The 13,351-nt window shown below is 36.0% G+C and overlaps 1 protein-coding gene across 5 annotated transcripts in view; it reads left to right on the plus strand.

Annotated features, from left to right (window-relative positions):
- ARHGAP24 (Rho GTPase activating protein 24) overlaps positions 1–13,351 on the plus strand; it is a 783,348-nt gene that overhangs the window by 349,957 nt on the left and 420,040 nt on the right. For all 5 annotated transcript variants that reach the window (XM_082838944.1, XM_082838945.1, XM_082838941.1 and 2 more), the window contains one exon: positions 6,085–6,284. In XM_082838944.1, the coding sequence (XP_082695070.1) occupies positions 6,105–6,284 (180 nt within the window). In that variant the 5' untranslated portion in view covers positions 6,085–6,104. The remainder of the gene's footprint in view (positions 1–6,084; positions 6,285–13,351) is intronic.

Here is a 13,351-nt window from a genome sequence, read left to right on the forward strand (position 1 = left end):
TTTGTAAACGTACATTGTCTTAGTCTGCTCTGGCTGCCATAAAAAAATATCGTAGACTGGATGGCTGAAACAACAGAAATTTATTTTCTCACAGTTCTGGAGGCTGGAACTCTGAGATCAAGGTACTAGCCACGTTCTGGTAAAGCTTTCTTCCTGGCTTGCAGATGGTCACCTTCTTGCTGTGTGTTCATATGGCCTTTCCTTAGTGCCTGCTTGGGGAAAGAGAGAGAGAGAGAAATCAGGCCTGAAATTATTTAAATATTTAGAATTTTAAAAGAGTTTTAAGTTCTAATCAGGTAAATAATTGCAGTTATTAAAGAAATGTTCTGGTAAATAATAAAAATAAAAATATAACTTCATAGGTTGACAGTAGTATACCACAACCAGTTTGTTCAGTGAACCTCGTATGGAAAGCTCTTTTATGTTCTTTGCTTCATCAAAGAATGTCAGATCAGCAGGAATATCCTTACATGTCTGCCAGTGGCGTGGAACTTAGTATTTTAAAAAATGAGAAAAGAATCTTAACAAATATGTTGCCTTTAAGGGTTTTCTTCTCTAGGAAGAAGACACACACAATGTGTATATACCCACATACACACACACATGCATGTTCATATACACATGTATGCATATATGTGTATACACACTTGCATTCACACATATGAATGAATACATACACATATGCACACATACTATATAATTCCCTGTGTGTGTTTTTGTGGTGTGAACCATTACCTATAGAAAGGCTATATGCTAGCATTTAGGCATACAGCTCAATAAAATGTACTACTGCTTGTCAAACCAGCATGTTAGCAACAGATACAGAACAGTTGTTTTTTAATAAGAAAAGTGTTAGAATTCAGATAAATATTGGCCCTCTGTAGTTATACATCATGTACAGTGCAATCACATTCATTTTACAAAGGAGTTAGGCTCCACCGTCAACACAAAAGGTGACAATTGGATGTGAAAAAAATGACCCTTGATAGTTATACAAATTGCTCACAAATTGCAGTATTTTACCAACTCTGCCAGTTTTATATTTGTTTTCTCTCCTAGCAACAGAACAGATCACTGTTCTTTAAACAACTGGAGTAGTTTATTTGTGTTGAGCAGCCATGTGGTATGAAATCATGTGTACTCTGAAGCTCTGGGATCATGTGTGTACGGTGCGATACTCTCCCCACCAGAGCTGAGGGAGCTGATGCTGGCTGTAAAAATGCACCTCCCGCTGGTCCCACATATGTGGGAGCACATGTTCATTGAGTGTTAAGGAGGCATTGTGGTGGAACGTGGTTTAAGTTGTTCTCTCTCCTCCTCTTTCCCTGTAGCTTCCTCCTCCTTTGCCGTTCTCTTGTGTTTGCTGAACATTGTCATCTTGTAGGTAAATTCGAACATATTGCAGCTCTATAGCATATGGCATTCTATTTAGATACATCTTTGTTTATGTGCCTGTTTATAGGTTCTTTGTTGAAACAAAGTTACAAATAATACCTATGCGTGTGGCTGTTGGACTTCTAGAAAATTCTGTTAAGAGCAGGAATTTCATTTCTGATCGCACCATGTAATACTCGCAGCATGCGTTCCTAGCTCATCTGGTTGCAAAAAAGTACTATACGAGTAGATGTGCAAACCAGTTTCCATCCCTGGAAAATAATTTAAATCTGTTAGCCCATCAAATGACGGGACCGTTTTGAGCTCCGGCATAATACAGTAGCTATCATTAAGGCTGTGAATACACAAGTTAACTGAATTCTGCTTTTGTTTTAGTTTAGAGTAACCATTTATTTATGTTACTGTTTTGTTGCTTTGCTAAACACTGAGGTCGATGGTCCTACTGGCATCTCATATACAACCCAGCTGCCACGGCCTGACCACAGGAAAGTACTTTCCCAGTGGAGATTCAGTTAAAACATTCTCTGAGAATCTGAGTGAGCGAACCATACTTTCCTTCAAGCAAAACCAGAATTGATTACATGTATTTCCTGCCAAAGCTAAGAGGTGCAGTTTTGAATTTCTTCAGAAAGGGCAATTTCAGGTTCACTTAAATTTTGTGATTTTAACATTGTGTTTAAGAACAATTTTCATGTTAATTGAAGTGTTCTGTGTCAAAGGAGGAAAAAAAATCAAGTTCTTAAGGTAGACCATCTTCTTTAAGGCATTAAATGGAAATTCACAACTTTCCAAAATATTCTTTGTAGGAATTCTATTGTGATTGTTACATAGCTTCATTCCTTGATTCAACAATTGCTTGCTGAGTGCAAAATAAGCACTGGATATACTGCAGTGAGGAGAAGCAAGTTCTTGACCTGTTGAAGTGTGTGGGATCCTGCAGGGGTGATCAGCAATAAACAGCTAAAGAAACAGCAATTTAGAGAAGTGTCAGGAAGACAGAGGACAGAATTCAGTGATAGAGAATAACAAGAGGGGAACTAATTCACTAGGTGATTCGTAATGGTGGTTGGAGGTAGTAGGTTTTAGGCTGAGACTTAAAGGATGAGAAGAGGTGGGCCATGTAAAGAGCATGAGGCAGAGCAGCCTAGGCAGAGATCAGCAAGCATCAAAACTCCAGGCATTGGAGGGGTGGGATAGGGAGGGTGGGAGGGAGGGAGATGCCAGAGGGAAGAGATATGGGAATATATGTATATGTATAACTGATTCAATTTGTTATGGGGCAGAAACTAACACACCATTGTAAAGCAATTATACCCCAATAAAGATGTTAAAAAATAATAATAAAAAAATAAAAAATAAAAAAAAAAAAACTCCAGGCATAAAGGAGCTTGGGTGTTTCCAGAACTGAAAGTAACCTGGTGTTGCTGCATCAGAGCTTTTAAGTGTGTGTGTGTGTGTGTGTGTGTGTGTGTGTGTGTGGCATGCGGGGAAATGAGGAGGTGATGGTATGAGATTAGATTAGATCAGTAAATGGGTGTCAGATGATTCAGAACCTTGTATGCCATGGTTAAGACTCTAGATTTTAAAATAAGTACAATGGAAACCAATCAAAAATTTAAGAGTAGAGAATCATTATCTGATTTAATTTTTTAAAGCTTACTTTGGTTATTTTGTGGAGAATGAAACATGTGTGAGCATGTTTCATTGTGTTTGTGGTTAAAAATGGAAGCAATGAGACCAGTTGGAGGGCCATCAGAATCATCCAGTCAAAGACAATGGTGGCTTGGGTAATAGACTGGTGATGGAGATGGAATCAACTGGATAGATTTGAAATATTTTTTGGAGGCATCTTCTGAATTTATAGGTACATTTGATATTCAGGGTGAGGAGGAATCAGGAATCTAAAGTGATCACTTTTTCTTTTTTCCAACTGGTCATATCATGGTAGCCTTTACTAAGATTGGGTGTTGGGCAAGATCAGGTTTCAGATGGAGATCATGTTCACTTTTAGATATCTAGCACCAAACCTATTGCAAAATTTATTAATTCATCAAACATTGATTGAGCTTCACCATATGCCAGATATTGTACTAAGTGTTGAGGATATCTGGTGTCCTTATGCTTATGGAATTACAGAGATGGTAGATTTCAGGGTGCAAGAAGGGACCATAGTTGGAAATCATCCAGTCCAACATCCTTATTTTAAAGATGAAGGGTAGAATTTGAAGCATTTGATTTTTGAAGAAATATCAAGACTCCTCTATAAAAATTATGGTTATCTTAGTAAAACTTAACTTTACTCAACCAGCAAAAATTGTGGTATTATTTTCCCTTAGGGATATCATACAATCTCTTTTCATTTCTGTTTTAATGAATTGTTACAATTAGTACTATTAAAACACTTTCTGTTGCATTCTGAAGTCATGAAAATATGGGCATTATAGCCAGCAGTTCAGTAAGTGATGCTGTCATTGGTTTCATTAGGCTTATAAACAACACATGCAAGAAGAATCATAAACCATGTTCAAATGTGCACACATTTTTTTACTAAGGGTTGATAGTAGACAAATGTGGAATTGGACACTTGTATTTTTTATATTATTGATGGTAGGTTGATATTTACCTTGAAACCTTTTAGAGGAGATTTTTCAAATTTAATGGAAAGAATTAATATGAGAAGGGAAAAAAGAAGGGCTGCAAAGAAAAAATTTGTTGTTGTGCAATGAATTCTAGATTTGTGTGTGTGCAAGTGGATGTATGTTGGATTTTTTAAGAGCTTATTCAATTTTATAAGTTAATATATTTGGTTAAAGAATAAATAGGTAATGATGAGATAACAAGTTTTGTAGATGTGAACAATTTAAACACCAGGAAACCAAAAAATATTATTTAGAGTGGTCTAGGTAAGCATACTTATTATCTAAATTATGATACAGCATTTATTATTCATTTAAAGTGAGATTTACTTGGCTCTTTATCCTAGGTCAAGTACTGTGAAAGAAAAGAGATGAAAATTCCTGCCCTAAGGGCATAAAAATCTTGAAGCATCAGGCATGATCCAGTCTCATCACACACATGCACACACACGATGGGAGACTGTTTCCTGCAGTGAGCGGTGATTGCCATAGGAATGCCCTATGAAGAGAAGGAAGTTTCAAGATGTTTTGTAGAGATGAGGGCCTGTTCATCAGAAGGATGTTTCAGGATAAGAAAGGAAAAAGTGGACATTGAATGAGATAGATGGCAGTCAAGTGACCTACCTGAAGATTAAAAGTAGGTTGAAGAGGTGACGATAAAAGCAAGGATGGAGCTAGATTAGAATGCATGCCAATGGAAGCGGCAAAACTCCTGAGAGGATGGTTGAAATGGTCAAAATAAGAAATATTTAGCTCTGCTTCTTCCCTGTAAGTGGAAGGGCAGGACTAAATTCAAAGAAACCAGAAGTCCAAGGTTTAACCCTGTACCTTCAAGGAAGAAACGTAACAGCCAAGGGCTGACAGTCGAAACTTCATGGAATTTATAACTAGGATTGTGTACACATAAATTAATTGAAAAATTAGTAGTGAAAATAAAGACTAGATAGAAAGACAGCTTGTTTTCTGGAATCTTGCTGAAAAAATAAAAGCTTTGTGCATGAATATACCAGAACAGGAGTAATCTATGTTTTATTAATAATCTGTATCCTTATATCCTCATGAAAGATACAAGGGTAAGAGTGTAGTTTTCACTTTCTGAAAAAGTGCTTAGGAATAAACATTGGCAAGAACCTGCAGGAAGCCTTCAGGACAGGAAAATGTCTTTTGTTCTTAAACACTTGTCCCTGGCTCTCCCAAAAGCCACCTTCTTACTGTGGTGTTTTAGCCTCTCACCTGTAGATTAATATTTCCTCTATGATAAATTAATTTGCTTGCTATGGACAGTGTGTATGACCTTATATTCCTTCACAATAACCTTGAAATTTTCTTCATCATGCAGTTGACTGGAACACACCACTCACCCCTGAAGTTTGAAAGAGACTCACTGGCGGGACTTTTTTCTTTTCTTTTTTTTTTTTTTTCTTAAGCTTTTTCAGCTGCACTAATTCTTAACCAGCCAAAGAAACTCTCAAGGGGATACTTTGGGGGAAAGGGGAGCAGAGACATCTTGAGAAATTTTTACATATGTAAAACAAATGTCTTCCACTGAGGTTTTTAAAATAGTCCCTTTAAACTGTAACATGTGTCAGGCTAAGTTTGCTCAAATAATCACAGGCCTGCACAAACAGGTCCCAATCAGTACACACCAGACACAGAGGCCCATTTTCATGAGAGTTATGTTTTTGTTGGTGGTTTTAGTTTGTCTTCAGAAATTGCCTCTTGCGTTGGTGGTGTAGTGGTGAGCATAGCTGCCTTCCCCAAATTACTTCTTAACCCATTATCTCTAGAACTTTCCCATTCTTTAAGTCTACTTAGGAAAAAAGGTATATTATCTCACAGCTGAGTGGGAAGACGCAAGGAACTCTGTCCAAGTTTTCTCCAGGAATATTGTTGTCAGGTTTGTGGTTTGCTTCTAGAAATTTGGTATGTGAGTTAATTTACATTTTTCACCCTACCTCCAGCTTTTGTTTTTTAAGGGACAGGGGTAATTTAAGAGGGAATTGAATATATCAGAGCACCTTATTTTTGTTGTTGTTGTCTGTTTGCTAAATAGGAAAGTCCATCAGCTTGGTAATGGAGGAGAGCAATGACTCCATGGAGAACCCCCAACAAGGCCAAGGGCGGAACAATGCCATGAAGTGTGGGTGGCTGAGGAAGCAGGGAGGCTTTGTCAAGACTTGGCATACCCGTTGGTTTGTGCTCAAAGGAGATCAACTCTATTATTTCAAAGACGAAGATGAAACCAAGCCCTTGGTAAGTAGGAGAAAATTAAAGCATTGTGGTGCTTAGTAGTCTAAGAAGTAGAGGGTTTGCTAGAAACTGATGGAGACTGAGGTCAACCCAATCTCCCTGGTCTCCTTCATTTCGTTGGCATCTTTCACACTCTTTCTCATTGTTTACTTTGGTTCAAGATGATGAATTTGATAATTGAGGCCAAGAAACAAATTACACTTGTCGAATATTAATTTTAACTTTTACGAAGCTGTAACAGAGTGTCTGAGTCCCTCAGGCAAACTTACTTCACGTGGAAATGGTAATGGACATCTGCTAGAAGATATATTCTATAGCCAAAACATCTCTCTTTTTCTCAGAAGTAAGTTGAAAGATTTGAAGGAAAACTGTAAATGCAATTTTAAGTAATTTCTGAGACACCTTCAGTATCAACTCTCTGGGGGCTTCCCTCCACTCTAACTCACATAAAATATGGATGTAGTGCTAAACCAGACAATGTTGATACATCCAACCAGCATACACAGTATAGTCCCCTGGGAATAGTTTCTATGTTTCTTTGTGGTTTCTTACTGGTCTTTTATTTACTGTTTCTTACTGGTCTTTTAAATAAAGGAAACAATTATTTTCTCAGCCACAAATCTCTGGGTTGCAATTAGAGAAAGGAAAAATCTCCATCATTCCCTGTAGGTACAACAAGCTTTCTTAGCTATGATCATTGCTTATCAATTAATGAAAGGAGATGGGAACTGAGGTATCACTTCTGTGTTCTTCCTTCATCTACATCTATAAAATATATAAATAAGAGAAAAAATGTTTTAGATCAGTTTACATAAACATCCCTAACAGTATGTTCTTGAGGCTATTTGCCTTGTATTAAAATGTAAGAATTTAATTAGGAATTTGGATCAAGCCTCTGCTTTAGTATTTTAAATTCCTCAGACATTATAATTTAACAAAGTTCTAATTAGTATAATTGAATTACATAAAGATAGCAATGAATTTACAAACTACTCATTTTTTGAAATTGCTATTTTTTTTAGCATATTTTTACCAGGGCCAAGCATTAGACTAAGAATTTATATATATATATATATGTTATGAAATGCTTACAATAATCCTGTGAGGTAGGATTATCCTCACTTAAGTATGACGAAATCAATGTTTAGGTGTAATGCATATTACCCAAAGTTAGACAGGGGTGCCATATTTTGCCTCTAGTTAGGTCCAAGTTCATATAGCCTCAGCCAAAGATCTCATAAATCAATAAAAGTATCCCATATTGATAGCATGAGAATTACAGTGCATTTCCATACCTGCTATTGTTTTCATTGCAGCAAATCAGTGAAGAATATGGGGGTTATCATTAAAGATGAAGAAATTGTGTCTTAGTGACATGAAGCAACATGACCCCCATCATATAGAGATCAGAGGCAAAGGAGTAAAGTCTTTTGTTTCTTAACTCTTACTCTAGGGTTCTTTTCTTGTACCTTGTTTTAAACTATGTAGTACTCACAGTAGGTATTATCCTGAACATAAAATCATTTTTACCAAACTGAGGTTAATGTGAAAAAATGTAGAACGTGGGGGATCCAGTATGGAAACTGTGATATGGAGGACCGTGTTCAATAAAACAGAAGTATGAGTAATTTTCAATATTTTATCCTATGAACTCTTGTTCTGGCGTGGTTTGGGTGGACTGGGTTGTTAAACAGAATGGGTACAAATCAAATGATCAATTAGGTCTCATCTAGAACCTAAACAAGAGATTAGGGGAGAAAACAGAGGTTTCAGGGGCTGAGTGGCTAGAGAATTGAAAGGAAACTGAACAAACATTTTGACTCTTTGGTGAGCTCAGTGTACCTTCTAGTAATGAAGATAGGATACAATGGGTCAAGTTCGAGCTCAAAATTTCTAAAATCTGAGAAATTGCAGATGTCAGAGAATATGCACATGACCCCTCTAAACTGTTAAAAGAGGATATTATCAAATTGTCTTGGCTACTGTCCTCTGTGGAATTTCTTAGAAGGTCTACAGTCACAAATAGTATTCAGTGCAATGTAGTTATTTTGACAAAAAGTTGGAAATATAAATAAGAAGATGCAAAAACTTCTGATTAATTCAAATGAAACTCTGCCTCAAAGTGAAAATTACTTTCATTCATAATATTTCTAAGATAAATAATATTTTGATATTAGTATTAGTTACTAGTATTTGTAGACTTATAATGACTGAAATTAACAAAATAGTTATATTGACAAGAAAATACTAATTCTTATACAAACCAAACATAGACTACAATCATTCCCCCCCTCCAAAAAAGGTTTCTTAATTTTTCTTCTACTTATTACTTGTTAAAGATTTGCTGTTAATAAAGCAGTAATAGTTTGGGGTGAATAACTTTGAATTATTATTCTTTTTTTGGATCATCTTTTATGACAGTACAAGCACCAGGAATTTTGACATAATACTTTTAAATTTTAATCTTTTACACTGATGTTTAGACATGTGAGCACGGAATCAGATGAAGATCTAGCAATTCCTATATCAGAGGACATTTTGGAATTTGAAAGGACCATGTATTTGCCCATGAATGGATTAATTTCTTACTTTAAAGTGAGTTCTTTAAGTGAGCATAGATGCCTGACACATTGTAAGTGCTGCAGAACATTTTTGGACGAGTTGGTGAGTGATTCAGTAAAATATATCTCTAGCCAAGCAGGGTTGGGCCAGGACCATGTGCTGTCACTAGTACTGACTATCCTCAGCTTCATGTATCAAAATCATAACGTGTATTTAAAATAATGAAGTTTAAATTACATTAAATAAATCCTGTAGTGATATAGAGTAATCCTAAGAATTCGATGAAGAACAATTGAATATCCTGAAAAATGTTAAAACGGGAAAAAATTTAGTTGTTATAAAACCCCTCATTTTATAGATAAAGGGTGCGTGTGTGTGTGTGTGTGTGTGTGTGTGTGTGTGTGTGTATCAACCAAGGGATACTGTTAATGAGTAGCAGATGATGAACTGAAAAATCAGATTTCCTTGCTCCTGATCCAGTGTTCCTTCAGTTTAGGCTTTTGCCTGCTCACATATCCTCATCTATTTTTTAGATTTGCTTCCAGTCAGAAGTACTGTTTTCAGTATTGGCACTTTCAAGCATAAGAATGCCCTTGACCTTCATATATTTTGATGAGGGCTATTTCAATAATACTGGAGGAAACATCACTAATGAAATGAAAAAAAACTTCACTCTTCTAAGCATTCCTAACCAGCTGAAAATGTTCAATAAACTTAATCTGGATTGGTTTTCCTCTCTCTTAATAGCATTTCTAAAATGAAAGGATTAAAACCCTTGAAATGTGTGTCCCTCCTGTCCTAGAAAGAGGCTCTCAATTTATTTTAGTGAAACTTTCTCTGAGTTTCTCCACTCAATAAAGAGAATAAACTCCATCATTATCCTTGTTATTAAAAACTGCACATCTGTTGGGAGAAACATGTAAACAAAATAATAATTGTGACAGGATTCCATGTAAACACTGAGTGCTCAGAAAACACAGATACAATTAGTGCCAGGGAGTGAGTGGTGACTGGCTAGAGGAGTTGGGGGAGGCTGTGCAAAGCAAGAGGTGACCCTTACCTGGGGTGCTGAAGGTTGGTGGGAATTTTCCAGTTACATAAATTGGGGAAAGGAATTCAGAGCAGAGGAAAGATATGGAGTTGTAGAATAGATATCTATAAATAGCTCCATATTGTGAGGGCAGCAAAATGACAAGAAATGGGCTTAGAGAGATTGGTGGGGCCACAGCAAAAATGGATGTGTATGTCACACAAAGAGGCTGGATTCTCAGGTAGGTAATGGGAAGCTCTTTCCAAAACACCTGAGCTACTCAAGATGCAAAACCACACTACCCTGTTAGAAAGGAATAATGATGGCTGTTTCCTGATGTCTCCTCTGGCTGCCGTGATAGAATACCATAGACAGGGACGCTTAAACAACAGAAATTAATTTTCTCAGAGTTCTAGAGGCTGGAAATCCAAGATCAAGATGCTTCCAGAGTTGGTTTCAGGTGAAGCTTCTCTTCCTGGCTCATAGACAACTGCCTTCCATCTGTGTCCTCACATGGCCTTTACTTTGTACACAGGAGAGTGAGAGAGCCCTGGTGTCTCTTCTTAAAAGGACATGAATCCTATCAGATAGCCCCATCATTATGGCATCATTTAACGTTAAAGGCCCCAAATACAGTCACAGTGGGGGTTAGGTCTTTAATGTGAATGGGGGGGGCGGCCCAATTCAATCCATAATACCTAATATGTTGAAAACCTATGTTAATAAATATAATTTTCTCAGTTAAGTTTTTCTTCCATCTGTACTGTCTATCTTCATGTCTACTAGAACCTAATATATGTGATTTAGTGCATTTTAAACTTAACTATTTGAACCTAATATTGATGTTTCGTATTCTTATTCAAATTGCAAATTCAAATTCTCCTTTCTCTGGGGACAGTACCTGGTTTGTAAACAAGACTTTCCAGCCTGTAGCCAGGGTTCTCCTGGCCATATATTGGAGGTCTATCTCAAAATATAACTGCTTTATATTTAATATACATCAAACTAAAATCTTTAGTATCCTATACTTTTAAAAATGAAACTTTAGTTCATCTAGGCTGAAACCCTCTCCAGAAACCATTTTCTACAGTGTTTGCAATTACATGGATACAGATTTTATTTAGAACAGATTTAAAAATAAAGTTGATTTTTGTTGTTTCTGAAAAAACAAACACGGAAAAGTGATGTATGTAGCCAATTTTGAACATACACTAATGCATCCTTTATTTCTGTTACTCATAGAACACTACTGTAAACATCCTATAGTACTGTATTTTTTCACTTTTTGTTTAATATTTTTTCTATTTTAATCTTTAAAATAAAGCTCTATTTACATACAGAAAAAAGTTTAAAATTATACTGTACGGAAGAATTTATTTTTAAAAAAGTCTTCCATCTACCTGCATACTCCTAGGACTTTTGGGTAGCTATGAAAAATGTTTTAAAACAGATTTAAACTAAGTTTGTGACAATATTGTTTGCCTATTTTTCATTAATAATCATGACAAATGACTGTGGCTTTAGTTACAGATATTATAACATGGGGTAAGCAGCTGAGTTATAAAGTATGATTATTATAGCTATCCTAAAAGTAAGACAGTTACATAGATTTTGTTAAATGAATTTAGTGATAAATTCCTAGTACTTTTTTGGAACCATTTGTTTTATTTCTATCCTGAAGTATATTATTACTTAAATAATAACCAATTCTCAAGTATGGCCATACTAGTGAATGTCTCTGACATATCCTGGGTACTAGAACTTGACACTGGAAAGCATTCATTTTTAGAAGCCAGTCTGGCACTCCTGATAAAATGACTAAAATCCAAATAGGCACTAACCCAATTAATCTAGTCTAGACTTTCTACAACAGATATTGATCCACTTGTGTGGGGAGAGTTTTTCTGGACATGATGAGGATGACACTGTATTAGATCACAATGGATTTTATTAACTTAGAGAACAAAGTGATTTTCAGTGAATTATAACCTGAGGTCTGACCTCTAAATGTGCAAAAATTGATTACCGATTTAAGAGTAAGCTCTAATTTTATATATTTAATGAAACTTGTGAGTTAACGAAATCTAGAGATCTCTAAGGCAATTGCTGTTCTCTGTTAAAGTATATGAGCCAGGGGACTTCCCTGATGGTCCAGTGGGTAAGACTCTATGCTCCCAATGCAGGTGGCTCGGGTTCGATCCCTGTTTGGGGAACTAGATCCCACATGCATGCCGCAACTAAGAGTTCACATGCCTCAACTGAGAAGTGCACATGCCGCAACTAAGAAGTATGCATGCTGCAACTAAAAAGGATCCCTTGTCGCAACTAAGGATCCCTCATGCTGCAATGAAGATCCTGCATGCCACAACTAAGACCCAGCGCAGCAAAAATAAATAAATAAATATTTATTTTAAAATATAAAGTATATGAGCCAGAAGCAGCCAAAACCCCGATTGCGTGTTTAAAATAATACTGGAGGGACTTCCCTGGTGGTCCAGTGGTTAAGATTCTGTGCTTCCAATGCAGCGGGCAAGGATTCGATCCTTGGTCAGGGATCCCGCATGCTGCATGGCACAGCCAAAAAATAATAATAATACTAAAAACCTTGAAACTTGAATTTCAGCTTCAAATCTATAACTGACTTTCTATGTAGCATCTAAGTCTTTTGCCATTTAAAAAGACACATAAGAAGGTATTGTGTGTCATCATAAATTTTTAGGAACTCTTAGCTCTTTCCTAGAAATTATATCAAAAGATAGTGTTATTAATATAAAATATTTAATTCTGCTATTTGTTGAATAATTTTTTATTGCTTATGGAAGTCACCTAGGCATGGCATTTATTTATTTCAGTGTGGTTAAAACAGGCTTTTGAGTTACATTGTTTGGTTTGAATCTTGATTCATCTACCAAATAACTATGATATACTAGGTAGTGATTAAGCTGGTTTAAGCTTCAATTTACTAATCTGTGCAATGGGATAATAGTAGCACCTACCTCATAACATTAAGAGGTTTAAATGAGATAATTTATGGAACGAATCTTAGAAAGCAGTAGCATATAGTAAGCATAAAATAAATGTTAGCTACTTTTATAATATTGGTTTGACAAAAAGAGTTTATTTCTTGAGATGTTCACCCTAATCATTCATTCATTTCATTATTTTCAACACATATTTATAGATTTTGAGTGTACCTGTAGTTATTATGCTAGATTCTAAGAAACAAAAAGATGCTGTAACTGATGGTATAAAAAGATAGACACTCCCACGCAAAAAACAAAAAAAGATTTAAAAGGAAGAAGCTGATTTCTTTCTCAGGTGAAGGTCCAAAGTGATTCTAGGTAAGTGAGGAGGTCTGCTTCAAAAAACTGTTTAGAAACTTAAGCTGCCAGTGATTTTGCCATTTTAACTTTTGGCTTCAAAATTCATCATGGGGTCATTTCCTTCCCAGTCACCTAGAAGGCAGTATAAAATAGTG

The sequence above is a fragment of the Leucopleurus acutus genome (assembly GCF_964270905.1).
Source record: "Leucopleurus acutus genome assembly, chromosome: 4".
Taxonomy (NCBI): Eukaryota; Metazoa; Chordata; class Mammalia; order Artiodactyla; family Delphinidae; genus Leucopleurus; species Leucopleurus acutus.